This window comes from Wallemia mellicola (genome assembly GCF_000263375.1).
Source record: "Wallemia mellicola CBS 633.66 unplaced genomic scaffold WALSEscaffold_5, whole genome shotgun sequence".
Classification (NCBI taxonomy): Eukaryota; Fungi; Basidiomycota; class Wallemiomycetes; order Wallemiales; family Wallemiaceae; genus Wallemia; species Wallemia mellicola.
In genome coordinates, this window is record NW_006531962.1 from 214,836 (window position 1) to 241,397 (window position 26,562).

General features: G+C 36.9%; 17 protein-coding genes across 17 annotated transcripts; 10 read left to right on the forward strand and 7 right to left on the reverse strand.

The window, feature by feature from the left end:
* Positions 1-112: 112 nt before the first annotated feature.
* On the reverse strand, positions 113-2,299 carry WALSEDRAFT_36632 (hypothetical protein; the record flags this gene model as incomplete). Its single annotated transcript, XM_006957218.1, has 4 exons — positions 1,671-2,299; positions 1,534-1,620; positions 1,344-1,485; positions 113-1,292 (listed from the first exon to the last, which is right to left on the reverse strand). Exons 1-4 carry the CDS (start codon positions 2,062-2,064, stop codon positions 113-115), a joined length of 1,803 nt encoding a protein of 600 aa, XP_006957280.1. The 5' UTR covers positions 2,065-2,299.
* Positions 2,253-5,067, forward strand: WALSEDRAFT_31823 (hypothetical protein). Its single transcript, XM_006957219.1, has 10 exons — positions 2,253-2,431; positions 2,474-2,718; positions 2,763-2,848; positions 2,893-2,988; positions 3,033-3,175; positions 3,227-3,727; positions 3,773-3,809; positions 3,855-4,554; positions 4,601-4,711; positions 4,761-5,067. Exons 1-8 carry the CDS (start codon positions 2,341-2,343, stop codon positions 3,997-3,999), a joined length of 1,344 nt encoding a protein of 447 aa, XP_006957281.1. The 5' UTR covers positions 2,253-2,340; the 3' UTR covers positions 4,000-4,554; positions 4,601-4,711; positions 4,761-5,067.
* On the reverse strand, positions 4,078-4,769 carry WALSEDRAFT_63251 (hypothetical protein; the record flags this gene model as incomplete). The annotated part of the gene is made up of 3 exons (XM_006957220.1): positions 4,078-4,554; positions 4,601-4,711; positions 4,761-4,769. 3 exons carry the CDS (start codon positions 4,767-4,769, stop codon positions 4,078-4,080), a joined length of 597 nt encoding a protein of 198 aa, XP_006957282.1.
* WALSEDRAFT_31825 (hypothetical protein) lies at positions 4,787-5,845 on the forward strand (the record flags this gene model as incomplete). The annotated part of the gene is made up of 6 exons (XM_006957221.1): positions 4,787-4,871; positions 4,916-5,020; positions 5,070-5,116; positions 5,164-5,441; positions 5,490-5,599; positions 5,653-5,845. Coding segments are annotated over exons 1-5 (581 nt in total), but the record flags the coding sequence as incomplete, so codon positions are not given.
* Positions 5,665-7,020, reverse strand: WALSEDRAFT_59853 (NAD(P)-binding protein). The gene is made up of 6 exons (XM_006957222.1): positions 6,776-7,020; positions 6,627-6,728; positions 6,504-6,577; positions 6,365-6,450; positions 5,849-6,320; positions 5,665-5,777 (listed from the first exon to the last, which is right to left on the reverse strand). Exons 1-6 carry the CDS (start codon positions 6,840-6,842, stop codon positions 5,718-5,720), a joined length of 861 nt encoding a protein of 286 aa, XP_006957284.1. The 5' UTR covers positions 6,843-7,020; the 3' UTR covers positions 5,665-5,717.
* Positions 7,021-7,048: 28 nt separating this feature from the next.
* WALSEDRAFT_59855 (nicotinate-nucleotide diphosphorylase) lies at positions 7,049-8,553 on the forward strand. Its single transcript, XM_006957223.1, has 12 exons — positions 7,049-7,126; positions 7,173-7,211; positions 7,258-7,317; positions 7,365-7,420; positions 7,468-7,587; positions 7,630-7,650; positions 7,700-7,776; positions 7,822-7,909; positions 7,953-7,972; positions 8,021-8,158; positions 8,211-8,341; positions 8,389-8,553. The coding sequence occupies exons 1-12, from the start codon at positions 7,064-7,066 to the stop codon at positions 8,458-8,460; spliced, it is 885 nt and encodes a 294-aa protein (XP_006957285.1). The 5' UTR covers positions 7,049-7,063; the 3' UTR covers positions 8,461-8,553.
* Positions 8,525-9,173, reverse strand: WALSEDRAFT_59856 (nucleic acid-binding protein). The gene is made up of 5 exons (XM_006957224.1): positions 9,024-9,173; positions 8,930-8,976; positions 8,807-8,885; positions 8,673-8,764; positions 8,525-8,622 (listed from the first exon to the last, which is right to left on the reverse strand). The coding sequence occupies exons 1-5, from the start codon at positions 9,158-9,160 to the stop codon at positions 8,573-8,575; spliced, it is 405 nt and encodes a 134-aa protein (XP_006957286.1). The 5' UTR covers positions 9,161-9,173; the 3' UTR covers positions 8,525-8,572.
* A 15-nt stretch (positions 9,174-9,188) lies between these two features.
* WALSEDRAFT_44262 (hypothetical protein) lies at positions 9,189-11,440 on the forward strand. The gene is made up of 2 exons (XM_006957225.1): positions 9,189-10,941; positions 10,988-11,440. Exons 1-2 carry the CDS (start codon positions 9,195-9,197, stop codon positions 11,392-11,394), a joined length of 2,154 nt encoding a protein of 717 aa, XP_006957287.1. The 5' UTR covers positions 9,189-9,194; the 3' UTR covers positions 11,395-11,440.
* A 168-nt stretch (positions 11,441-11,608) lies between these two features.
* WALSEDRAFT_31830 (aldolase) lies at positions 11,609-12,753 on the forward strand. The gene is made up of 4 exons (XM_006957226.1): positions 11,609-12,261; positions 12,307-12,428; positions 12,477-12,546; positions 12,597-12,753. Exons 1-4 carry the CDS (start codon positions 11,614-11,616, stop codon positions 12,651-12,653), a joined length of 897 nt encoding a protein of 298 aa, XP_006957288.1. The 5' UTR covers positions 11,609-11,613; the 3' UTR covers positions 12,654-12,753.
* Positions 12,754-13,235: 482 nt separating this feature from the next.
* Positions 13,236-14,377, reverse strand: WALSEDRAFT_68075 (hypothetical protein). The gene is made up of 2 exons (XM_006957227.1): positions 14,266-14,377; positions 13,236-14,211 (listed from the first exon to the last, which is right to left on the reverse strand). Exons 1-2 carry the CDS (start codon positions 14,356-14,358, stop codon positions 13,282-13,284), a joined length of 1,023 nt encoding a protein of 340 aa, XP_006957289.1. The 5' UTR covers positions 14,359-14,377; the 3' UTR covers positions 13,236-13,281.
* Positions 14,378-14,411: 34 nt separating this feature from the next.
* On the reverse strand, positions 14,412-16,502 carry WALSEDRAFT_68076 (hypothetical protein; the record flags this gene model as incomplete). Its single annotated transcript, XM_006957228.1, has 7 exons — positions 16,181-16,502; positions 15,725-16,125; positions 15,413-15,681; positions 15,264-15,362; positions 14,877-15,217; positions 14,598-14,831; positions 14,412-14,553 (listed from the first exon to the last, which is right to left on the reverse strand). Exons 1-7 carry the CDS (start codon positions 16,486-16,488, stop codon positions 14,412-14,414), a joined length of 1,794 nt encoding a protein of 597 aa, XP_006957290.1. The 5' UTR covers positions 16,489-16,502.
* A 53-nt stretch (positions 16,503-16,555) lies between these two features.
* WALSEDRAFT_56806 (hypothetical protein) lies at positions 16,556-18,341 on the forward strand (the record flags this gene model as incomplete). Its single annotated transcript, XM_006957229.1, has 3 exons — positions 16,556-16,757; positions 16,802-16,989; positions 17,038-18,341. Coding segments are annotated over 3 exons (1,694 nt in total), but the record flags the coding sequence as incomplete, so codon positions are not given.
* A 6-nt stretch (positions 18,342-18,347) lies between these two features.
* WALSEDRAFT_31834 (heme peroxidase) lies at positions 18,348-19,885 on the forward strand. The gene is made up of 5 exons (XM_006957230.1): positions 18,348-18,910; positions 18,956-18,978; positions 19,028-19,130; positions 19,177-19,280; positions 19,323-19,885. The coding sequence occupies exons 1-5, from the start codon at positions 18,550-18,552 to the stop codon at positions 19,842-19,844; spliced, it is 1,113 nt and encodes a 370-aa protein (XP_006957292.1). The 5' UTR covers positions 18,348-18,549; the 3' UTR covers positions 19,845-19,885.
* On the reverse strand, positions 19,845-20,526 carry WALSEDRAFT_36646 (cytochrome b5). The gene is made up of 6 exons (XM_006957231.1): positions 20,408-20,526; positions 20,332-20,360; positions 20,216-20,284; positions 20,113-20,172; positions 19,997-20,058; positions 19,845-19,945 (listed from the first exon to the last, which is right to left on the reverse strand). The coding sequence occupies exons 1-6, from the start codon at positions 20,490-20,492 to the stop codon at positions 19,873-19,875; spliced, it is 378 nt and encodes a 125-aa protein (XP_006957293.1). The 5' UTR covers positions 20,493-20,526; the 3' UTR covers positions 19,845-19,872.
* A 380-nt stretch (positions 20,527-20,906) lies between these two features.
* Positions 20,907-22,145, forward strand: WALSEDRAFT_56808 (hypothetical protein). The gene is made up of 3 exons (XM_006957232.1): positions 20,907-20,954; positions 21,002-21,170; positions 21,222-22,145. Exons 1-3 carry the CDS (start codon positions 20,913-20,915, stop codon positions 22,100-22,102), a joined length of 1,092 nt encoding a protein of 363 aa, XP_006957294.1. The 5' UTR covers positions 20,907-20,912; the 3' UTR covers positions 22,103-22,145.
* Positions 22,146-22,700: 555 nt separating this feature from the next.
* Positions 22,701-24,509, forward strand: WALSEDRAFT_68080 (protein serine/threonine phosphatase 2C; the record flags this gene model as incomplete). Its single annotated transcript, XM_006957233.1, has 3 exons — positions 22,701-23,647; positions 23,700-23,772; positions 23,820-24,509. The coding sequence occupies 3 exons, from the start codon at positions 22,701-22,703 to the stop codon at positions 24,477-24,479; spliced, it is 1,680 nt and encodes a 559-aa protein (XP_006957295.1). The 3' UTR covers positions 24,480-24,509.
* Positions 22,723-26,204, forward strand: WALSEDRAFT_59859 (PLC-like phosphodiesterase). The gene is made up of 13 exons (XM_006957234.1): positions 22,723-23,647; positions 23,700-23,772; positions 23,820-24,646; positions 24,697-24,712; positions 24,756-24,808; positions 24,859-24,884; positions 24,936-24,948; positions 24,998-25,196; positions 25,242-25,350; positions 25,398-25,501; positions 25,547-25,690; positions 25,740-25,807; positions 25,857-26,204. The coding sequence occupies exons 3-13, from the start codon at positions 24,600-24,602 to the stop codon at positions 25,999-26,001; spliced, it is 924 nt and encodes a 307-aa protein (XP_006957296.1). The 5' UTR covers positions 22,723-23,647; positions 23,700-23,772; positions 23,820-24,599; the 3' UTR covers positions 26,002-26,204.
* The last annotated feature ends 358 nt before the right edge of the window (positions 26,205-26,562 follow it).

Below are 26,562 nucleotides of genomic sequence, written 5' to 3' on the forward strand. Positions count from 1 at the left end.
TATCAAATTAATCAAAATCACAAACATAAAAATGTAAAGCACAAACTGTTCATTAACATGCATATTATTACTAAACTAATTAATTAATAAAGCCTGAAATCCGTAATTCAGCTTAAAATCCGCCCTTTTCCCTTGCAGCATCGTAAAGTCTTTGAAGTGCTGCCTTCCAAGCATCGATATTAGCTTTTGATACGTCTCTGCTGTATGAGATAAGACCGTTGATTTCACCTTCCGTGTCAGTTGTTTGGGTATAGACACCTGCAGAGCATTTGTTGTTTCTGACTTGATTTGTCAAATTGTCAATAACTTCTATAGAACGATTGTTGTACGAAGCAGTATCTACAGCAATCTCGTATGTCTCTGGGATTGTAGCAATAGCTGCCGGATCTGGCCAAAGTTGATCGGCAGACATGTTGAGACCGACACCACCGAATTCACCTTGTACTTGAATACGTGCTTCATCGTCAATCAAACCACATTGACTGTCTGAATAAGTGTGTACATCTTTGTAGTCACCAAAACCATGGTCATTCCATCCACTGACTGAATCAATGTTCCTCGTTGAGTCAGCATCACGGACTTGATTTGTGATTCCTTCTTCAATTGGACCGTCTTGCTGACCCCAGCCTTCATTGTAGAGAACCCATGTAATAATTGATGGGAAGAAAGCGTGTGTTTTAATCAATTCGAGTGATTGTCTGTCATATTCTGCCGTTTGATCATCATTAGGAGTGGTGTCGTGAGGCATAGAAGGCATGTCTTGCCATACCATAATACCTTGTTGATCAGTGTAGGCGTAGTATTCATCTGGCTCGACCTTGATATGCTTTCTGATAGTGTTGAATCCGATCTCTTTGAGGTAGTCGACATCAAACTGCATTGCTTCCTTGGTTGGTGGAGTGTAGATACCATCTGGCCAGTAACCTTGATCGAGTGTAGAGAATGGGAAGTACCACTTTCCGTTTACTGTTGGGCGTAAAATGCCGTTAATCTCAGCCTTTCCGACGGTACGGAAACCAGCGTATGATTGAACATTGTCATCCTTGAAATTGACAACTATATCGTATAATTTTGGTGCACCAGGTGCCCAAACTTCGACATTGTCTACGTTTCCTTTAATAGCAGTATTGATTGGACCGGTTAACTTGGCGACTTCATCTGATGAACCTTGTTGACGGATACTGACTGTAACATCTCCAGAAGAACCATCTGATCCAGTGATTGTTGCTGTAATACTACCATCAGCTTGTGCATCAAAAAGCACGTCCGTGATATAATCTGTAGGAACACGCCTAATTAAAAAGTTTAATTTATTTTGTCTAGTATTGATAATTCCGACTCACTCGATCCATGCAGATTGCCAGATCCCTGAGCATGGTTGGTAGAAAATATGAGATCTGCGATATCTGCGTTGTTTTCCAAGAGGTATATTTATGCCTTCTGTGTCTGATGGATCATGTACGTGTACTAAAATCTCGTTTTCATCTGTCAAAACGTTAAGTCATGTGCTGCACGTGCATAAATTAAGCTTACCCTTAATATGGTCCGTGATATCGACACTGAATCTAGTGTAGCCACCCCTATGGAATCCGGCATTTTGACCATTGACAAATACAGTTGCTGGCGTTTGTGTTAACTTGTCTCACTTTTAATGTGTGATGCGCACTCACCTTCATAATCGACTGCACCGAAATTAATGAGCGTTTTACCGGCTGGCCAATCATTAGGAGCTTGGAATGATGTTTTCCACCAGCTAAATTCCTGATCCTCTTGTATTCCTGATAAACCTGATTCGATACAACTTGGTACTAAAATTTGCCTCTCGAGATTTTGTCCAGTAGGAGGAGAATCTAAACCTTGTGCATCTGTAGGGCTAAACTGCCATAAACCATTTAGGGTTTGCCAATCTTGTCTAAACATCTGTGGGCGGGGATGTGAAGGCCAAGGGTTTGTCCCAACTTGGTCTGTCCATCTGGTTTTGAGCGGAGGGCCTTGAACAGTATAAGGCTGCTGTGCTGCTACAGCAGCTAACAAAGTTGAGATTACAACCGCCGCGTATTTCATCGTCGTAGTTAAAGATCAAAGACAAATTGTTGCCTTTAAATATAGACTGGCACGTAGAATTTCGATTGCCTGAATTGGCATTCCAAAGTTTCAAACATTCCAAAGTATTTAAAATCTCGTCATGTATGTGTTTGACAGCTTGTCCGGCTTGTCTAACCATGAACACTGTTTTGTCGAAAAAAGGAAGTTTTTCTTCCCAGTTAATTTAAATTGGCTGTATATACACGCTATTTGTTCGTTAGCCCTGATCTTTGTTCTTCTTCTGAGTTAACGCCCATGGCTATGGCAGATATCAATCGCAGCGGGAGCGAATACGAGTCTGGCGATGATGACCTAACATGGCCAAGTGCATTCACTTTAATAGACGGTGTGTAATTATCCCTGTATAAGCTCCCCTAATAGGATATAGTCATCGACACATACGTTGATGCAAGGATAGACCTCATAGAAAGGCGGATACACGAAACGTCCGATAAATTGCGTGAGAGAGCTACATCTGCCAAGGAGAAAGCTGCAGAGATAATAAGAACTCGGGGTAGTGGTACACGCATTGACGACTCCACTAATGACGACGACGGTGAAAAGAAGCTCCAGCCAGCTGCAGCACGGGCTAAAGATTTCTATGAGCGTGAAGCCGCAAAGTATAAGTTATTGGTGCGTTACTTATCAGAGTCGTGATTTATTTTGACATTGGGCAGCTCAGCAAACGTGTGCAGCATTTATCCACCAAGTGGAAGGACGCTAAAGTCGTACAATTGCGCGATAAACTCTCGTTCTGCTTTGGGTTGGTAGTAGCTTTTCCTATGACGTTAACTAAAATCGCTTAAGTGTATTTAACGTCCTTGGTAGTGCTTTGCTTTACGCACTTAACCCAGAATGGTTACACATTTCTTATACTATCCAGATACTCTACTTCTTACCACTGTAAGTGTTGATTCAATTTGCTGTCATTTTCTCACATCATGCAGCCGCGCTTACACCTACAAGCGTTTAAGCTACCACTACTTCTTATTTGATATGTGCTACTACGCTACAATCCTCAATTTGGCTTTCCTTTGGTTATTCTCGTCATCTGAAGCTGTCTTTGTCGCAGCTTACTGTATGACGATGGGTAGGTTATATCATTGATATAAGCAGACATAAGTAATTGACAATTCATAAGGACCACTTGCTCTGGCTGTCATTACATGGAGAAACAGTTTGGTCTTCCATAGTTTCGACAAAACTACATCGCTTTTTATCCACATTTATCCACCATTGGTCTTCCATGCTATTATTTTCGACTATCCAAACAGTACTGAGCGTTTCCCTGCTCTAAAGAATCTCCACAAGTTACAAACAGGTAAAGCTCTTCTGTATACCTCAGTCATATATCTCCTCTGGCAGGCGCTTTATTGGAAATTTATATTAGTTGAACGTCGCCATAAAATTGGTGAAGGAGAAGGCAAAAGAACGACCTCATTTAGTTATATGTTACACCATAATCATGGTTTGATTGGACGTACCCTCAGCGGAATAGCACCAAAATGGCGTGAAAGTGCGTTCATGTTTATGCAGTTTGCGTATACAATGGTGACTATGTTACCTGCTGTTTTCATTCTGTATGACAGCAAAGTTGCAAGTGGTACTTTCTTATTGTTTATCTTTGGTGTGTCCACATGGAGTAAGTAAGATTTGATACCGGAATAACGCACTTAACTATTGGCAGATGGTGCTTCATACTATGTGGAAGTATTTGGAAGGAGGTATGTTATTATAATGTCCCCCTAGCACTACTGATCAATTCTCAGGTTTGAGAAAGAACTAGATGCACTTAGAAAGGAACTCGAAATAGCAAGTTCAACTAATGGAGATGCAGAGGATGACACTTCGCCGAAATCAGAGAATGATGAGGTAGATAATGGCAATAACGTATCGTCTAAGAAGGATAATTGAGGCATCAAATTGAATCAGTTGAGTAATTTAATTGTACAGAAGTTTATTATTATTACATGTTATCATTTGCTATTGAATTCAAGGTGGTGAGGGTGATCTAACAGCGAGACTACGTCTATTAAGGAGCAAACCCTTGAGGGAGCGTATCTCAGTACGTAGATCGACAGCGCTCTCAACATGTGAAGGTAAAATTTCAGTTGGTGATCTTCCTGCTGGCATAATTTCCTGTTTTGCTCGGTTTGTGCGCTTGAAAAGATCCTGTAAGAGTTCATGGACATCCTCACTAAGTATACTGGATGATTCGGTTGAAGTCATTGGTGTAGCACCTGGTAGTTCATGGACAGATCTACTCAGACTTTCTAGTGAATCCGAGAGTGAATTCAACAGCAATGGAGTACCTTTTTCGGGATCGTCCCTATCCAAATCTTTGGTTAATCTATCGTTATTATAGTAACTAAGAAGTATAGTTAACAGGGTAGAATGCCGATCGCGGAATGCTTTGGTTATGCTTTCCCTAGACGTCAAAGAGCGGCGGTATTTGTCTTCTGCGTATAGCTGCGGCTGAGTTTAGATATGGGATTGTAGAATAACTTGTAAATACCTTCCAAATTGATACCAATGTAGCTGCAAATGATGATGAAATGATGCAGCCATAAGCGACGTTCTGAAAGAATTGTGGAAGCGTACTAGCCGTACGTATTACATCAACATTCTATGGATAAAATTAATAATAGATTTTATTAACTTACAAATTCACTCACTTTGGTCATGATAGTATCTTTAAAAGTGACGATAACGTTCTAATGCAAAGACTATTTGGATTTAATCAAGCGAAAGCACCTAAAACTAGTTTAAATGACGCAATAAAGAGTGTAAATTAACTTCACAGTTCTATCGCCTATCTCACTCATATTAGACAGAAACTAGAGCCTCGTCAATTGAATCAAAAGTGAAGAAATGTGATCAGGAGTTAGCGCAATTTAAGCAGCAGATGAATAGGTTACGTGATGGTCCAGGAAAGGTATATTTCCTCTTTACAGCCCCTGCCGTCTATCTAACCGTCCTGACAGCGAGCAGTACAACAACGCGCAATGCGTGTACTACAACAAAGAAAAGTGTATGTTCTTCATTCCGTTCGATACCAACTTATTTCTTCCTTTATAGCTATGAAGGTCAACTTGAACAACTTCAGCAACAAACATTCAACATGGAGCAAGCCCAGATGACAACAGAGAACCTCACTGGTACTATGGCGACTGTAGACGCTATGCAGACCGCCAATAAACAAATGAGGAAGCAGTACGGCAAGATCGATATCGATAAGATCGATTCCATTCAGGATGATATGCAGGACCTAATTGAATCGGCTACAGAAATACAGGAGACTCTAGGTAGATCGTATGGTGTGCCAGATGAAATTGATGAGGCTGATCTTGAAGCTGGTATGTCTTGCCTTCTTTGTTTATTCTAAGCTAATAGAAACTATGCAGAACTGGATGCACTAGGCGATGACCTCAACGAGATCGATGAAACGCCGTCGTATTTACAGAATCCAGATAGTAACCCCCCTGAGACAATCCCCGAGCTTTTGGAAACACCTGTGAGTCAAATATTTCATTTCCATTTTCATATAAACTAATACATTTTATTTAGCAACAAGACGCCACTGCACAGAAACAAGCACAAGCTAATCAATCGCGTAGCGAGTCTGCCGTCGTTTAGCTATCTCTACTCTTTCTTGATTGCGGCTTTGACGTGATCAATATAATCATGAACACCAATCCACTACAAATTCATCTCATTAGCTTTCTTTCTTTGTATACGTTGATCAACAAACTGAAATACCCACATATTCTAAAATATCTAGTACGAATTGAGGTAAATGATAGTACCAGCTAGCTCCATGAACAAAGTATGGCGAGCGTATATCACCAGTGCGTCTCGTATTCAAATCTACAATAATTCTTCTCGCGAGATCGTTCGGATTAATTGAAGGTAAGGCTAAATCAGTCAACCAACTAGGTAATCTGGATGATTTGCTGTGTTTTACATTACCAAATAATTGTGTTTGAATCAACCCTGGTAAAACAAGACTAGTTTTGACATTTCTAGCATTATGCAAATGTTTCAGATCAACTCTAAGGCATTGGAATAAAGATATGACGGCTGCCTTACTAGCACAGTATGTTGCTGCTTGAGCTGCATGAAGTTCACCAAGAATCGAGGCTATACTGACTATATGCCCGCTATTTCTTTCGATGAAACCAGGTAAGAATGCACTGAGGATTTCCAGATGGCTGGTGAAGTTAACGTCAAGGGTACTTAGTAGCATGAGCACTATTTAAAAGACTTATGACATGCTTACTTTCTGAAATCCCTAGTTGTGCTATCAACGAGTGATTTTGCGTCAAAAGCGCCAGCATTCAAGATAACAACTGTCGGTGTACCATGCTAGAATATTTGTGATGAACACTTAATTATAATGCTATCTAATCTCCACTAACCTCTTTGATGACAGTTTTACAGACGGACTGAAGTTGTGTACTGTCTGCGATGTCGCAATTGATTGTTTGAAGTCCTATTAACTCGGTCGTTAAGCTAAATTACAATTAAGCTGCAGGACCTACTCTCGTGAGTGATATCATTATCGGCAATATCAACATTTATGATTAGTTTAGGACGCATCACGAGGAGTTCTTTGACGAGAGACTTTCCTAGCCCATTTGAACCTATATAGCGTCTAAATTAGCTCTTTGTTAACGTGAATTTGACTCACCGCCTGTCAAGAACACAACTTGGTTATTCCAGTCGATTTTAGACTGACAGCCAAGAAAGTACGCCATACTACCGTTCAAATAGGTAATTTTCGCCCGTCTATACAAAGATACAAATATGATAGCGCATAGGATGATGGTCTGGGTTTCTGAACAAATTCCAAAGTGATAGCTTATAAAATAATACACGATTGTTAGAGTTACTATTCTAAAATTATTTGAATCCCTTTTTGGTCTCTGAGTTTCGGTCATTTCAACGTTGACCGTCAACAACGATCTAGTTTTATAGGATGACGTCTGCGTTACATTTTGGAAATCCAGAGCATTTGTTACCCCCTTCTTGGAGATCTCAAGTAAGTTCCTAGCCGAAAGCAGTTAGTTTTCTGATCTTCGCTTCAGGTACAACAATGGCTTAGCGAGGATACACCTTCATTTGATGTCAGTTTCATTTAAACCTTGAGAAATCTCCTAATAAACTTTAAAGTGGGCTGGTTTCGTCGTCGGAGAAGAATATCGTGATGCCAAATTACTCGGAAAGAGGAAGGTTTGTATGGCATAACATAAGAAGTTATGCTTATATTGCTACGTTAGGGTGTACTTGCAGGTAAACCATTCGTAGATGAGATTTTCAAACAATTGAATTGCACGTAAGCCGTCGGGGGTACTCTTTGTTCAACAATTTATTTCGCTATAGCATCGAATGGCACGTAAAAGAAGGAGAGTCATTTGAACCAATCAAGCACATCGCTACTGTTAGGGGTGCAGTTCGCTACCTTCTCCTTGGTGAGCGTGTTGCTCTCAATGTATTATCAAGGTATGTTTTTGTGAACGAATAGTGTCAATCTGACATCTACAGATGTTCTGGTATTGCAAGCATGTATGTATACTTACATGTTTACTTCTCATTCAACAAAACGTTTTCACAGGTCCCGTTGGTTCTTGGATACTTCTAGAGACGCAGGTTTTAAAGGTATAATTGCTGGAACACGTAAAACTACACCTGGTGAGTTGATACCTTGTAAAATATCTCGTTAAGTCCATCAACTAGGTTTTAGATTAGTCGAAAAGTATGGTATGATTGTCGGTGGTATAGATGCCCACCGCAATGATCTTTCTTCGATGGTTATGCTCAAAGAGTGAGTTACTTATTGCTTAAGTTCTATTTTAACACAGCCTAAGTAATCATATTTGGTCAAAAGGTCAGAGACGATACAACCCACATGCAAAATAACTTTAACACGGTTTAGGCTCTATTACAAATGCCATTCAAGCGGTCCGTTCAGTCGCTGGTTTCTCTTTGAGATTAGACGTCGAAGTAAGAGACGAAAAGGAAGCAAACGAAGCAATTGACGCAGGTGCAGATGTAATTATGCTTGACAATTTAGGTATGTCTAGACCACAGAAAACATCCGTAGAATACTCACTTTGTATACCAAGATGGTGAAGAACTACACCTTGTAAGCAAGAGATTGAAAGAGAAATGGACAGGCAAGCGTCACTTTTTGTTAGAAACAAGTGGAGGGATTGAAGCGCACAATCTGACTGAGAGACTGGGTGACAATATTGATGTGAGAATTGCTTATATCTCCTTTACCTTATTAACAACATTGTGAAGATTTTAAGTACGAGTGCAGTACATCAAAATGTGCAACATATAGATTACTCCATGAAGATTTCACGCGATTAAAAATAATAAGCATATATGAACTTCGTATTTGATTATAGCTACAACAAGATATGCTGAGCGGGATATTAATTACAAAATAGAAAACGAAATGAGTGTGGGTAATTAATTAGATTTATTCGATGTTCTCTTTTGGTGCTGAGCGCTTGAGAACCTTGATACTACCTAAAAACGCGTAAGAAACACGTGTTTGGTTGTGCAGAAGTGAAACTTACGAGCTCTGATACTAGGAAGCTTGTAGATAGGCGAGTTTTCATCTTGCTGGTACTTTTGGAGGCTGTAGTCTGCTTCAACATAGAGAAGTGAGCTGTATGTTGTTAGATAGACGAGTGTGATGTGACAAACATACCCCTTTCTGAGGTTACGTATTCTCTCTACTTGTTCACCAAATGCGAATACGGTGTGCCAGTTTGTTTCCTCCTGTGGTTCTATGGAATGTGAGTGACAGCTGAGCGAATAGCAAAGTACTCACGACCATCTTCAGCTGGAGCAACGGAGACAGACGTAGCTAAAGGGAGTCTAGTAAAATATCAGAATAATGCTTCAAATTGAAGTAAAGTGCGCACCTAGCGTAGTCTTTACCGTTCTTGCCGGTCTTGATCTCAGGCTCAGCGATATTTCCACAGAGGGTAATCTTTGCAAATGTGGATGCAGCGCGTGTGCCAACTACTGGCTGGATTTTTGGTAGGAGGTTTCTTAACATTTTCTCAGATGGTCGTTCTTAAACAAGAGCATCCATGAGCACGGCGAAAGTATACTGTGTGAACGGACAACCAAGCTCTGGGGCATCCAGCCTTCCACAATGGATTTCCAAGCGTAGATTAGCCGCTGAGCGTACTGCAGGGAAATCGAGAAAACGCTCGAAGGCGAAAGTCAAGGAGAGAGGTCTCGAGGAGTCACAGCTGACACTTATTCAAGAGTTTGGATTCCCTGAAGCCTCAAATAAAGTGAGAACGACGCCTGACGGTGAATTTGCACTCGCGACGGGCACCTACAAGCCACAGGTGAGGTGCTACGATTTGAGAGAATTGGCACTCAAGTGGGAAAGGCACACATCTTCAGAGAATGTCGACTTTCAGATTCTCTCGAACGACTGGACAAAAAGTGTACACCTCCAGAATGACAGAACAGTTTCAGTGCATTCGCAATCCCAGCTTCATTACTCTATTAGAGTACCTAAGTTTGGTAGATCACTCGCTTATCACTTCCCCTCTTGCGATACTTTGATTGGTGGTACTGGAAACCAAGTTTACCGCTTAAATTTGGAACAGGGTCGTTTTTTGAACCCCTTAGACCTCGATAGTACCACCGTAGAAGGTATCAATGCTGTAGATGTAAATCCAGCTCATCAACTCTGGTCTTTTGGTGTCGAAGGTAGCGGTGCAGGCGTGAAATTCTGGGATCCACGCTCTCGCAATCAAATCGGATCTTTGGATCTTCCAGCAGAATATTTACTCGAAGACAACATAGCAAACCTCGGTTCAGGTCCTTTAGGTGTTACAGCGTTGGCCTCACATTATAATGGTCTCTCATTAGCAGTCGGTACTTCTACTGGACATACCTTGCTGTACGATTTAAGAGCTAGTAAGCCTTTCGCAAGCAAAGATCAAGGTTATGGTTTACCTATCAAGAATCTTCAATGGTTAGAGAGTGCATCTGGCAGATACGACCAGGCTGATGGTAAAGTCGCAAGTGCTGATAGCAAAGTTATTAAAATCTGGGACAAGGAAAGTACTGAAAACTATGTTAACCTTACACCTGAATCTGATATCAATGATATGCACATTGTACCAAAGACTGGTCTTATCATGCTAGCTAACGAGGCACCTGATATGTCTAGTTACTACGTTCCTCAACTTGGTCCGGCACCAAAATGGTGTAGATTTTTGGACAACATAACAGAGGAATTAGAAGGTGATATGACTGGTGGAACAGGTCCTTCAGCTTGGTCTGACTACAAATTCGTCGATAAAAACGAGCTTGAAAATCTTAATCTTGGTCATCTCGTTGGAACAGCAGCACTTAAACCATACATGCATGGATTCTTCATGTCAAGTGAACTTTACAGTACAGCAAAGATGGTTTCTAATCCATTTGCTTACGCTGAACACAGAGAAAAGCAAATTCAAGATAAACTGGAGAAGCAAGCTGAATCTAGAATACGTAATGCTACTAAACCAAATGTTAAAATTAACAAGAATCTGGCTGATAAAGTAAATAAGAATGCAACCAAAAAAGGCAAGCAAGATGATCAAGCACTTCTCAATGATGATAGATTCAAGGATATGTTCGAAAATCCTGACTTCGAAATTGATGAAGAAAGCAAAGAGTATGCTCTTCGTAATCCAGCAGGCGTCAACAAAGGAAAGACTGCTGTTGAACAAGAGGAAGAAGAAAGTGACAGAGATTCCATGGATGAGGATATGTCAAAGGATAGTAGTAGTGAGGACGAAGATGAACAAGAAGAGCGCGAAGAAAGTGATGGTAAGTTTTTAAGAATTGCAAATTTCATTGATCTAATAATCTCAAGATAATATTATTTCAGCACCACGTCAAACCATCGCTGTACCAAAGCAAACGAAACCAAAGGCTAAACCAACTTTGGTTGCAGGTACAGTATCTGAACAAACAGGAAATGCTAGCGATTCATTTGGCGATAGACTCAAAGGTATTGAGAAAAAGCAGCAGGCTAAAAAAGCTGAAGACACATCATCCATCAGAAGAACTGGTGGTGGTGGTATGGAAATGGTCTTTCAGCCAAAGACAACAGAAGCCGACGATTACAAACCTCAACCAAAGAAGCAGAAAGGCAGGGAGCAGTTCGGTCACGGTCTCGAGAAAGGCGCACTTGTACAAGACGAAGGCAAAGACGAGCAAGGTAGAAGTCGACGTCGTAAGAATGTTAGAATGGCGTCGAATAACGCTCTCAGGAGATAGATATTATAGAATGATTTTATTTATTAATGCATCACATTTAATTCGTCATGTGTCGATATCAACTGATATCAAAAGGATTGAGTTTTGACAGTATATTGAATAATTATATTATCTAAAGTTATAATACTATTGTTTTTTTGTCGCTTAATATTATATTTACAATTTTACACTGTGATTTGGTATTTATGCGGTTTGTTTAAGTACCACAAGGTAGTTGAAATGAGTGCCACTGCATCTGCATCTGCATCTGCATCTACAACGACAGAAGTAAAACAACATCAAAGTATAAATGACCAGCCAAAGTCTTTAACAGAGAGGGTAAGTAGGGGCGACAAAGAAGGGAAGATCAAACTAGAGGGTATACCAAAGTTTGAAGACAAATACGAGGAACGTGAGTGGGTAAAAGAGCATATGGCAGCTGCTTTTAGATTCTGGGGTAGGATGGGTTACGGTGAAGGTTTGGCTGGTCACATTACCGTTGTTGACCCGGTCGATCCAAGTTGTTACTGGATGAACCCAATATGCGTGCACTTTGGTGTTATGACAAAATCAAAACTCGCTTTAGTCGGACCAGATGGTCATGTACGTCCGGAAGGTGCTCAGTTACCCATAAACACGGCAGGATTTTATATCCATAGCTCAATACACAAAGCTAGACCAGATATAAAGGCTGCTGGTCATACACACACACTATATGGTAAATCATGGAGCGTATTTGGCAAACCTATTGATATTATGAGCCAAGATAGTTGCTTATTCTATAACAATTTGGCAGTTTATAAGAATTTTGGTGGTATTGTCCTTGCCCAACAAGAAGGTGAAAACATCGCTGCAGCTCTTGGTAAAGCAAAAAACTGTATATTACAGGTGGGCATTTTATCACTTCTATGGTATTCTTCTTACAGCCAATAGAATCATGGATTGCTCACTGTGGGTGATACTGTTGATGAAATGGCGCACTCTTTCCATGCACTTGAGAGGGCCTGTCATATGCAACTCTTGACAGAAGCAGCAGCAGCAAACGGTCATCAAAAGTAGGACTGCTCTTGGCTTTATAGAATTATAAACTAATTCAATTTTAGGTTTGTCATTGATGATGAAGATGCTGCGTTTACGGCAGCTACGCTGTGCGATCCTGAAGCTACATACTTGGTTAGTCTACACGTTTGAAGGTTTGAAAATTTTCTCTGACTTGATACTAGAACTTCAAACCGGAATTTGATCTTCTGATTGAGACACAACCGGATTTACTTAGATAGATTTTATATAAGGCACGGATGTATTAAGAGCTTTTTGCGTGTATTTCTTCATTTATTTTATAGAACTCTCAATAAAGACTGAATATGTTATCAATACTTTTCAGCAATATTTTTTAAAAATTCCACAGATTTGATAACCGTGCACCGTGTTTTTATTGCGTGAAGATTTGCAGAATTACTAAAAGTATAAACAGATGCATACATATTATATGAACATAAGCGGTAGTAGTAGTAGATTTATTCGCTTTGGGGAGATGGTATATGTCTCATATTCATAGGACAATCTTGCAACCTTCATTTACTACAAGTCAATTACAAGTTAATTATGTACAGTGAGTATGCATCGCACCTTCAGTTGTTCTGAAAGTACAGAAAAATAGTGGAGACTTTAGGATCTACTTCCTACTAATAAAAGTTTTTGAAGATAGTTAAGAACGGAAAAAAGCTAGATGTAAGGTTATTGATATTTCATTATTATAATTATCGTGGAGTATAACGACATCTTTACTGCTATGTATGGCGTTGTCGAACATTTTCAGTCTATATACTCCAAGATTACCTCCCTTATTGTAAATTTGTAACAAATATACATTTACATATCTTTTTTTTTTTCGTTACAATGATAGCATCAATTAGTATCTTTTATCCTCCCATTGAGCTCATCGAATAGTGTAAGGGGTCTGTCGATAAATACATCATTGAATGAGTAATTTGATGGTGTGCATGAGTAATTATTGGAAGGTGGTGGAGATGGAAATACACATTGATCATCAGTTTTAGAACTACCATTCCAAGACTGACTTAAGGAAGGTAAACCTACTTTTTTGAGTTTCACTGAACGTATCTCTGACAAGAAATCATTCATATTTGGTTGTTTACTTTCATTTGTATCATGAGTAACATTTGAATTACTCTCTTTTAGCTTCAGTGAATCTTGTTTCAATGATGAAACGTAAGGTGTTGAGCTGGGTTGATCGGCTGCAAATTGTTTGAATTCTTGTGACCGTTGATGTTTTTTCTGTTGTTCTATCTTTGAATTTTTACCTTTACTATGCTTTTGATCCTTTTGATCAGATATCGCATACAATCTTTCTGTTAGATTTAATACTTGCTGTTCTAAATGCTGTATTCTACGTTCATTCCGAGCTTGAACTTGACTATGAAAAGTAGAGTTCCTTTCTATAACAGAGACGAGATTTTTGTAGCTTTCTTTTAACTCTCTGTATTCCTCATTGTCAACGGGATCAGTTGTACAGGGGACTGATTTTCCCTTCTCGTTAGAACAATTGCTTATACTATAGTCGTTGACAAGGGGCGGCGCCGGTGTAAATGGATAGCAACCTGGGACGAATGGTGTATTTGGATCTTTAATAGCTTCTCTTTCTCTAGATTTACCTGCGTTCTTCACTTCCTTAGTATAGCTAGTAGTTGCTTGTATGTTGCTGTTGTCATATTCGTCGAATAGGCTACGACTATCATGTGACCGATTTAAATTACTTTTCCGACTTTTCTTACGCTTTTTATTTGGCCTCTTATCCTCAGTATCTTCTAGATTATCCTGTGGCTAGTGATAAGAGATAATTCGACGACGTTTAACAATTTATACACGTACGTTAGACGCGTTTTCAAAATAAGTTTGCAAATCGTCTTCTGCGGTCTTCTTTATAGACGTGAAAAATCCCCGAATGACGCCAGATACGTCCATTTATCTATGACGGTTTCGGTTCAAGGTTCAGAATTTTAGAAAATATCTTATATCTAGTTTACATGTAATCTGAGCCAATTCGTCAATTCTATATTATAAACTGGAGTATTACTGCTGATGCTGAATACTTCTTGTTTGTTAATCGAGTGAACGATCAAGTCACATCCTTTATCTGTGATGAGAGGACGTATCGAGCTATACATTTTGTCAAAAACGTTGTGTCATGATTTAACACCTACATTTGCTCTTCTGCCTTCTTTCCTATCACGCAACGGTCAATTTCATCGATCAACCAAATAGATTTGTTTCCCAAACCAGAGCAAATTCCGCGGATAGCGTTTAGTAAAGCCACTTCTGTATCAGAAAATACTAAAGTCTTTAGTTGTGAGATTGTAGTCCGCTGTAGATACTGTCCCGATTGTACATAAACCGTATTCGGTGAATTGAGTGTCAAATTCATGATTTTATTCGAGCTTTTCTAGTTAAGCTCATTCCAAACGTATAAAAAGTATACTCACCCTCTTCCAAAATTAATTTGCGCTTGAGTCCCTATAATTGAAGGCATTTTCTCGTCGAAAAAGACACCCAAAATATCTGAAGCATGTGTCTTCTGCATGTAGTAGCCTGCCTCCAAGACATTAAACAACTTCAAAAGGTTTGTCATTCGAGCGAATAACGACTTCAAGTCTTCTAGAAAGCTTTCATAATGAATGAGATCAAGAAGATTCTTCATCACCTGGTTTGTATCATTTGCCCGATTCCTATAAGACCTCAACCGCAAAAGCTTCAATCCAAAAAGCAAAACGTCACATTTAACCGATATGTTTTCATCATCTTTGATGAACTCTTCCTCTCCAACCTATGAGATTGGTTATTAGCTATTAACGGTACAGCAACGTACTCACAAGTTCTAATGTAAGCTGTCGATTTGCATCAAGCTCAATAGCTATGAATTCTGCTGATGAAGTTATGACTATAGGTATCTGATTAGCTTCAGTTAATAGCTGTTTAGTCGTAAGATTATTTGATGTTGCGAACTTGTATGAAAGCTTACATCAGCGAAACAATCCTCATCAAAGGATGCATCTTGAGCGTTGTTCAAAGAATCCAATAAAGAGGTAATTCTTTCGTTTTCATTTTGGGCAAGATCATCTATATTATCGCTTGACTTTGAAGGAGAACAAATCTCAACAGTACTACCGTTTATTATTGATAATTTAAGACGTTTGCTGCGACGACTAGGTATATTTAACTTCGATTTACCCGTTTTAGATGGTTTAATATCAAACGAAGAGGTTGAAACCGACTTTATTTCGTTAGAAGCTGATTACATTAGTTTAGGTGTCATACAAATAGATGTCCTTACCTTCATCGATTGCATATGAGACCTTCAAGTCCTTAGCTGCCTTCTCCAAATCGAAAGCTGATTCTCTGATATTAGACGACGGTATTAATGACCAGTTATTATCACGTAAGGATAAACAATCACTCCAAAATGTATCATTCTGGTTATTAACTTGCTCGATTTGAGTTGATGCTCTTTCAAAGATATCAGCAGCAGATTGCAATGATTCAGTTTTCGTAGTGATAGATATTTTCGACTTTTTGAGAGCTTGATAAGAAGTGAGTTCAGTAGTTTCGATTGAGGCCACGCCAAGTGATTGTTTAGGTATTGGGAGTTGCATTTCCTCATTTAAATGTCGTGGTGTATCTGATAATAACAAATTGACGACATCTAAAGCAACAGCCAATTCATTTTGAGCATCTCTAAAATAGATTTGTTGAATAAAATGACATAATATGTTAATGAAACATAACTCACCCTAAATTTCTTAAAACTGATTGTTTCAATTCTAAAACGTCATTTGCAGTAAGTGAATCATCTCGCGGTTGATCATCCTCAGGTTCAGATTGCTTATCATCGTCATTCAATTCACGCAATTGATCCTCTAATAAGCTATTTGAGCTCACTTGACTAAAATCGCCTTTCTCTTGCCAAATTCTATGTAAAGTACGAGCGAATTCGGTATCTGGATCTTGTGGCTCATCATATATAGCTTCACCTGTTTCTGGTATATCGACTAAATCTCTATCACCATGATAACCTTGAATTTCTAATAAATTCGTCATTTATTAGATTTTATTAAATGATGGTCGTTTAGATTCAAGCTTCTCCTAACGATCACCATCACTATTGAGATGTCAAATGAATATCAAGAGAATAATTATACTAGAATTGATTTAACGAGATCTTATGATAAGAATATTAATTCATTAAAGCGTATCATGGTTCACTTACCTTGGTGGTCACACTTTTTTACTATTCTAATTATATTGTATTGTTGCGAAAGGTTATACGCAAAGTTGAGCTCGATATCACGAGAAAGTTCTTATAGATTGTTAGTCCACTTTATTTATCTTACTACCGTCTCAATTTCATCAGGGAACAACGAAGAAGATATGGTATCCCAGATAGCGATAAGAGATCTTTCAAGCAAGCATTGGCAGCTGCTAATGCTTCTCGTAGACAACGCGTAAAAGATATTCAAGCAGACGAAGAACGTCAGCGTTTAGATGAGAAAGAAGAATCTTCTCAATGGAGAATGTTAGGCAAATCGACAGGTTGGAATCGTGAGTGATTGATATAGTATGGATTATTAAATATTTACTATATTATAGCACATCCTAGTCGTTACAGTCCACCTGCTTTACCGGGTACTTTAGAAGAAAGTTATGAACCAGTTAAATATGATTATATACCTTCAACGTCATCAATTTACTATCCTAATAATGAGGAGCTTCCTAGTTTATTTGAAAGAGATGTAGAAAATGACAGATCAGTGATACTAGATGATCTAAATTCAAGTAATGAGCACCAAGATGAAGTAAATCAACGTACACGTAAACGATCGATGGATGAATCATCATATATCGATCAAGATACTTTGATTAAGCGTAGGCGAGCTACCTCAATTTCTACAAATCTATCAAATGTCTCAATGAATGAAGAATCCGTTGATAATGATTATAGCGATGACAATGATTCAAGGATGTCAATTACTCCTCAGAACGAAAATAGAGGACGTAAACGTAGCTTTGATGACACATCTGAAGTTTCTGTTGTCAGAACAAGGTATAAGAAAGCACCAAAAAATTCTGAAGAATGGACTGATATGAGTGGAACAACATACAAGTATGATAATGGAGTCAAAAAGCGCCTTGAAACAATCAAAGAATGGAGATCAAAATACAATATGCCAAAAGACTCTCAACATCCAGACCGTAACATTAAATTGAGAGTCTATGTTGAGAAATGGATTACAGATGATGATTATGAGTTACTTCTACAAAAGAACGAACTCGGTTGGCAACCTGATGAAGATGAGCTTAGCTCAGTTAATGAAAGCTCGATTTATAATCCGGATGAAGAGGTGTCACAGCAATCATCAAACAAACTATCCAGTACAAATTCGAGAAAGTCATCAAGCGTCTATTATATGACTAGAACCCCAATTAAACGTCACATCTCGAATCGTTCGAATGGTGTATCTTCGATAACATCTTCACCACCACCATTAAATGAAAGTACTCTACAATCAACGAGTAGATTACGTGTAAATAAGAAGAAGAAGTCAGATCTATCCCTATCAACTACTTTTGGCGATGCTGAAAAAGAAAAAAGGAAGGAAGCCGATTTACTCAAGGAGATACGAAATGAGAAGCGTATTAAGAAAGAAAAAGAACAAGAAGAAGAGCAAAGAAGGAAAGATGAAGCTCACAAAACAACAATCAAGAAGGAGCAACCAGAGGGATTAGAAGAGCAGGAAGTAAAATCAACGACACCTACGTTAAATTTGGGTAATCTAACTTCTACAAATGATAAGGTACCAAAAAGTAGTGGTGCTATGAGTAATACAGATGCAAAGACGGATGATAAAAAAGTGAATCTGCCATCGTTTAGTTTTGGTAGTACGGCAGGTTTAAAAGATGATACTAAACTACCAACGTCATCGAATATACCAAAACCGGGTGGATTTAGTTTCAATCTAGGCAAATAGTAGCTTAATTGATTTGTAAAATAGAGTTATTCATTTAGCAGTTTGTTACGCCGAATAGTTTTGCCGGAATAAATAAGAACCAATATTGATTCAATTTCTATCTCTGAGAATAACGATCAAGAGTGAACTCAGAATGCTGAAAAACATAAACAGATTAAATAAGAATATTTCCAGAGATTTATATAATAGGTCATCTCTTATTCGTCGACAAGGAATTAAGTCATATTCGTCACATTCGACACATTCTACACCAAATGAATCAACTGTTAATAGTAAACTTATATTCACAACTGGTGCTATATTAACAGGATTTGGATTGGTTTATTTCAATAACTACCAAGGTTCTGCTAATCAAGCTATCGCGAAAGTTGAAGAGAAGTTACCAGTTGATTCAGCTTCACGTGACTATCAGAAAGTTTATAATGCTATTGTAGATGTATTGGAAACAGAGGACTATGATGATGGCTCATTTGCTCCTGTTCTCCTCAGATTAGGTGCGTGATTTACTACTATCAACAGAATCAATTGACATAATGTAGCTTGGCATGCAAGCGGTACTTACGTTAGTACTATACTTACACTTAGACTGACAATCGCTTATTATAATGCAGAGCAAGTATGACAAAGCCAACCCAGGTGGATCAAACAAAGCTACGATGCGTTTCAAGGCTGAAGCAAAAGATGAGGCAAATGCAGGTTTAGAAATCGGTAGAGGTTAGTTACCAAAATGACCGTTTGATAACTATCTAACTATATTTAGATCTTCTGAACAACAAAGTAAAACCACAGTTCCCATGGATTTCATATGGCGATTTATGGACCTTAGCCGGTGTTGTTGGATTGCAAGAAATGGGTGGTCCAAAGGCAAGTATCGTTTAAATTATAAATTTCACTAACAACTTTTAGGTTGCTTGGCGCCCTGGCCGTATAGATGGTACAGATGAACGTGAAGCAATTACGAATAGGCTTCCAGATGGTGCTAAAGATGAGCATCATATTCAAAACATATTCAATAGATTAGGATTTAATGACAGAGAAGCAGTTTGCTTGATTGGTGCTCATGCAGTTGGTAGAACCCATAAAGATCGTAGCGGATTTGAAGGTCCTTGGACATTCAGTCCAATCTCCTTCTCTAATCAATTTTACAAACTGTTACTTGAATCCGATTGGAAAGAAAAACAATGGGATGGACCAAAACAGTACGAAGATCAAGAGACAAAATCTTTAATGATGCTTCCAACAGATTACGCGCTTAGAACAAGTGAGCGTTACAGACCATACGTTGAAAAATATGCGGAAAATGAGGACTTATTCTTTGAAGATTTCGCCAAAGCTTTTGCAAAATTAATTGAATTGGGAGTACCCCTCAAACAATTTGAGCATTCACCGCCAGTATTTTTTAAAACCTCAGATGAAGTTGATTCATAATCATGTAGAGAAATTTCTATGTATGATTTTAGTTTGCAAAGTAAATACGCCAAATGAGATAAGCAGAAATTGCTACTAGTGGGAATAAAATGTTGCTAAGACTAGAATTAAGTAATTAGATAGTGAAACAGATTATTAGAAAATGAACAAACAGTGAAGCTCTTGTATCAGAAGATTTTGTACCAGTTTGTGAAGAAGAAGAAACTTTTGAAGGCTGTGAATATGTTTAGAGATTTGTATTCTCGTTATAGAGATGATTACTACTTACACCGTCGAATTCACCGATGTAGAGGCTATCCAATTGTGACCTAGCTTCATCAGAGTGACCCTTTGATTAATTAGTAAAGTAGTCTATTTAATTATATACTAACGATATCATCGAATGCTTCAGTAGCGTCTTTACCACCTTCGGAGATTATAACTTCATCACCACCTGGATGCTAGTCTATTTAAGGAGAAGAAATAGATTTATAATGAATAAACAAACCTCATCAAGGAACTTTGTACAATCATAGACTAAATTGACGTGTTAGGTTAATGGAGACTATTAGTAAATGAGATACCTTTTCCATTTATTAAGAGCCACATATCTTCATTAGATTGATGTTGCTTTAAATCTTCTATCGTGTACTTTTTATTTTCTGTCATTAATGAACTGATTATGGTTGGTTCGTGGTTAAATGAGAAGACAGTCGATGGAAAGTAATGAGAAAATATTATTATAAAAATTAAAAGATAATGTATATATAAAATGACAAAATATATTAAATTAATATGCGGCCCGGTTAGTGCTCAATAAAGAACTGTGGACTTTATTGAGCGTGGAGGACAACTGTTGTTAAGTCTATCAATTCAAAGTTATGAGTACACCATGCCCATCCTGCTACAGATGATGTCGGACGCCAACCCAACGACGTACTCAAGGCAAATTTAAATTGATGTGGTTTAATTGAAAGAGGTTTTGAAGGATTGTCGCAAATTTATAGGAATGAAAATCTGACTTAGGGTTACATCGAAGCGCACGATGGGAATTTGATCAAGTTGGAACTATCGAATCAAAATATCAAGATGAATTATTCATTTGCTACAGATTCAAGTTATGAAGAGCATGTGAGTTTTTATTTCATTCAATTTAATATCAATTTAAATACTTTTAGATACAAGAAATCGTTGGATTCTTATCTAGACAGTTAGCTGAGAATGATAAGAATAACTTTATTGAAATTTACCAAAATAAGCTTATAGATTTGAACCAAGATAAAAAAGTTGAAATCTTAGATAGTCTATTGCTTGATATTAAAGGTTTAGGTTTAGGTAGTTGGTCCGGTAAGTTTATATTCTCTCCAAACAGACTTTCCTAACAATAATGGATGAAAGAAATTGAAGGATTTTTTAACTTAGTCGGTTATTTGATCGTTGATTTATTCGAAAAATCTAAAGTTGAAACAACTTATAAGGAATTAATCAATAAGTTAGCAATCACTAACTCAATTGATAAGAAGTTATTATTATACAAGGTTATTTATAACTTAATAAACAACCTCAGTCAAGAGTATTCTGAATTAAGACTTGAGTCATATAAGCAATTATTAGAATTATCAATAAAGAACAATGATTTACAGTTCGTTTTACAAGATTATAATTTGGTTAGTGATTTAAATGATCCTCATTTCTTTTTGACAATATCAAACTATTACGATCAATCAAATTTGAATAAAGAATCTTTAGACTATTTAATCAAATATTTATCTTTCAATGAAAATGACAATAACCAATCTAAACTTCTCATCAAGAAAGTTTTAGAGGATAAGGAAAATTTTAGTCTCGCTCAACTACTTGAATTAAAGGCGATTATTAATGTTGAACAATCAACTGAATTCAATTTGCTATCTTCAATCATAAAGTTAAATGATGATCAATTTAAAAAATCAATTGATCAATTAGATATTGACAAAGAAGTGGTAAATCACAAATATTTATTAATAAAGCTCAACAATTATTGCTCCAACTTCATTGGTAAAGACATTGCATATGATGACATTTCCACAAACTTCAGGATTGAGATAAACCGCGTTGAGTTATTGTTGATCGAACTTATTAAATCTGGTTTGACAATTGCTAGACTCAACCAATCAACCAAGACTTTCAAAGTCAGTCACTCTAACAAGTTGATGATAGAACAACAGGATTGGTTAAATATTAAAACTAATTTGATAAATATAAAATCAAACTTGAATAAAATCTTGAACGTTTTGTAAATTTAAAACCTCATTATATATTATTGATGCCCTATGTGGAAACCATGGAACTGACTAAGGATTGATTATTTAAATTGTTTAGTTTCGAGTTGCAAATTTTCGTCAAGTCAAAAAAAAATTCTGTAAAGAATGACAACTAAACCCCTAAATATAGGTTACTGTTATTTTATTATTTGTGAGAAGCCCCATTGTTAGTTTTTATGGTGAGTTGTTAACGTACCTAATATTTCATTATTCGACATTACTACTCAACGCGACTGAATAATAAATAGAATGACGGATATATTTAAGAGTTTTATTCATCTTTGCAATATATAATCTACGTGAGTAATATTGTTAATTCAGAGTATCATACTAAGACCATTATCTGAAGTTTGTTCCGGTCTTAGAATGTATATACAAGAAAGATATTATCAATGATATTGATTACAAGGAAAATCGTTTGATTGTTTAAAGTCGACGGTAACTGATACTTACTTTTATGGAGCTACTTTTTAATAAAGTATATATTTAAATATATTTAAGTTATTATAAAACAAGCTATTCACCCTTTATAATTACTTAATTTAATCTTGATCTCGCATCATCATCATCAATTATGCTGATCAAACCAATTAGAACGAATTTTAAGAGAATAAATATACGTAATTATTCAATAAAACATCAAAAGAGATCTAGAATTATTGATATATTACTCTTCTCTTCTGCATCTCTTGGTTTATACGCTTTATACTCACACTTTAGTCACAATCAATCTTTACCTTTAATTTCAACCAATAGTTTCACTATACCAACTAAAAATAAAGATGGTATACCTACGATTACAACTATAAAGAAGCTTTCTTCAAACGCTATAAATCAATTACTTAGAGCCAATGAATCAGCTACTTCAATTAATAGACCCGGTTCTAGTTTAATTAAAGAATATCATAATAATTCTATTTCTTCTAACAATCCAATAGAAGATAGGTCTTCTCAAATCTTTTTAGAAAGGGATTTCAAACCGAAAGATATTTCAGACTTCTGTAGGAAGGGCGATTTATATTTCTTTTGCGTTTTCGATGGTCATTCTGGGTTTAAAACTTCAGATCTTTTATCCAAATCTTTAATTCCTTTCACTGTTTTACATTTATCATCATTATTCAATAATATTCAACCAACAAGTTCAAATTATTTTGATAACCTCAAAAATAAATTCCTACCGATCAACTTTAGTAATCCTTTAGATTCTCAACCTAAGTTTGTTATACAAGCTATAAAAAACGCTTTCATAAGCTTAGATAATGCTTTATTACAAGCTCCTATAAATACTTTAAATCAATTACCAAAAACTATATCCCCACCAAAATCCCCTGATGAATCCTTATTGTCAGTATTATCAGGTTCATGCGCTTTAATGGCTTACTTTGACGAATTGCGTCAAGATTTATATATTGCATTAACAGGTGATTCAAGAGCTGTAGCTGGTTATTATGAGAATGGTAAATGGAGAGTCGAAGTTTTAACAAATGATCAAACCGGTAAATCTAAATCAGAAATCCAAAGGTGGGTTCAATTCCTTTTTCTTTGGATTTTCATTCTTACGAAGTAAAATTAGAATTCAATCTGAACATCCTTCAGCTGAATCACCATATGTTATTCAGCGTGGTAGAGTGTTAGGTGGTCTAGAAGTGAGTTGTATTATTTATTCCTTCTGCAATAGTCTAATTTTTAATAGCCTACCAGAGCTTTTGGTGATGCGCGGTATAAATGGTCTGCACCACTACAATCACAACTTTCAAATGCACTGTTACCTCCTTCTTACCCCATAAGAGGACCACCAAGAGGTTTACTTACCCCTCCTTACGTTACCGCAGAACCCGAAGTAACCCATCGTAAAATAGACAAAACAAATAAACCTCAATTCTTAATTCTAGCTACAGATGGTCTTTGGGATAGATTATCAAATGAAGAAGCTGTTGCTCTCGTTGGTAAGGCCTTAGATGGAACAGGGCCTTTAGGTGGTTCAAAAGGTAAATCAATTATGAGTAAGTCAGAGTTACTAGAAAACGTCGTATCGATAAAAGGCGATAAACAAATTCAAAAACCAATTCAATCGTCAAATCACAATCAAACAGTAAGTGAATCTGATGAAAGTCAATACATCTTCAATGAATCAAACCTTTCAACATTATTGATTAAAAATGCACTAGGTGGAGCACATGAAAACCAAGTATCTGCTTTACTTTCAATACCTGCGCCACATTCAAGACGATTTTTTGACGATACAACTGTTTCCGTTATCATTTTAAATGATGAAGATAACAAATTTCAAAACTTAAATATAAAAAAACAAATCGCAAATGTACAAAAGCTACAGGATAATTTAAAAATGTAATATCATCTCTATAAACATTTTTCATCTCACGCACTAACCGATTTGTCTCTTATTTACAACCAACGTTGAACGTGCTTAGTCAATAATTAATTAAATTTTAACTTTCTTTCATACAACATCATGGAACTTAAACAAATAAATACAAATGGAACCGCTCTGCCTGCCTGGTCAGTTTTTGATGATAAGATTGATAAATGAAGACTAAACTTATTGATAGTTTCGGCCATCGCGGGGCATGTAATTTAGTTTAAAATTTCGATCCTAACCTCTATTCAGGCTAGCGCAGGTTATCCTGAAAACACAATGGCCGCATTCAAAGGTGCAATATTGTACGTACGTCATTTAAATAGGGGCTATCTGATTAATTTATTAAATGAAGAGACGGATCTGAGGGTATAGAAAGTGGTGAGTTAATCTCTGCCTCTCCGATTATATCTCAATTGCGCCCTACAATAGATGTTCATATCTGGTATGCTTAATTTTTCTGCGATATAAGTACTAATGCAATGATCGAACAGCGCTGACGATGTTATCGTTATGTTTCATGATCCTGAATTAGATCGCTTGACTAATGGTTCAGGTAGTATCCCAGAAAAGCCTTACGTTGGTGATATAGAACATATACGTACCATACAGACACCGCCTCAACCGATTCCTAAGTTTGAAGAAGCGCTTGAATTACTTATGAAACCGGAAAATAGACACGTGAAATTCAATGTATGTTTTACCATTTCTTATGATGATATACAATTAACAACACAGATTGACATTAAGCCAAATAATCCTCCGGAAAGATTATTTTCAATTATGCATAAGCATATATCTCAGTATCCTAATTATGAGAATGAATTAGCACCTCGTCTTATCTTAGGTAAGTTGATCACATCCAATGAATAATTAAAATCAATTATTTTGAAGGTCTTTGGCATCCAAAGTTTATTCAACCTGCGAAAGATATTATTCCATATGCATACTTGGCTCACATTGGCATGAGTTTATCTTTAGCACGCTCGCATTTCTTCGTAAGCATAATTCCTCATATTGAATAACTGCTTATCGTCTTGCAGGATCATGTAAAGATTTTAAGCATGTCTTTTAGTTCTCTTATGGGTAACGACGGTCAAACATTCCTTAGAGAATGTAAAAAATCAAATAAAGGTGTTATGGTTTGGACGGTAAACAGTCGCTCAGAGATGATCGAAGCCTCGAAGGTTATTATTACTTTCTGTCCATTTATTTACGTCTTATGTAACATTACAGTGGGAAGTAGATGGTATAATTACAGATGAAACTAAATATCTTGTTCAATTACGTAAAGATATGTCATCGTAAGTACTACTGAGTTCGATTCTTTCCTAGTCTAATATCTATGAACAGCCAATTTGAGACTATAGTTAAGGAAAATGGCTTCCTATTCCCGTGGTCCTCTATCAAATACTACAAGCCAATGACAGAACTAGCTGCATACATGGAAAAGAAATACATTGAGAGTTACGGGGGTGAAATCAGCGCCGCTGCTTAGAATAATTTGTAATTTTTCAGCTATTTTTCATTTGCTTTATCATCAATACACATGATTGTAGGTATACTAAACTCTAAAGTCTTAGACGTCTGAAAAGTAAGGTATTTACTCCGCGCTATGTTGGATGGCACCGTCATAGTAGTTAATATATATAAAAAGTACACAGTTAGCTTGTAGATAATATGACTGTAATTATTACTTTTCAATCTCTCTTTGGTATTTTTTTAGTTTTTGATCGTCGAATACTTAATACCTTTCAATTATTGATAAGTTTTGGAAGTTTTAAACTAGAGAATGTTATGAGATAGAAGAGCAATAAATTGTGTTATAAGTTCTGAGAAAGATATATGTTCATTAATTCACATGTTCTTAGATATCTAACAATGGTGTTGTGAGTACATTATAATTCATATCAACGGTGTGAGTGTATTCATTCAAAAGATTGTATATCCCATGATCAGCTAGTGTTATAACTTATTATTTATAGCAAGTTTGATATTGTGACGACAAACATTCTTACTACCCATTGGGATGAGACATTTCAGAACGCATGAAGGGGAC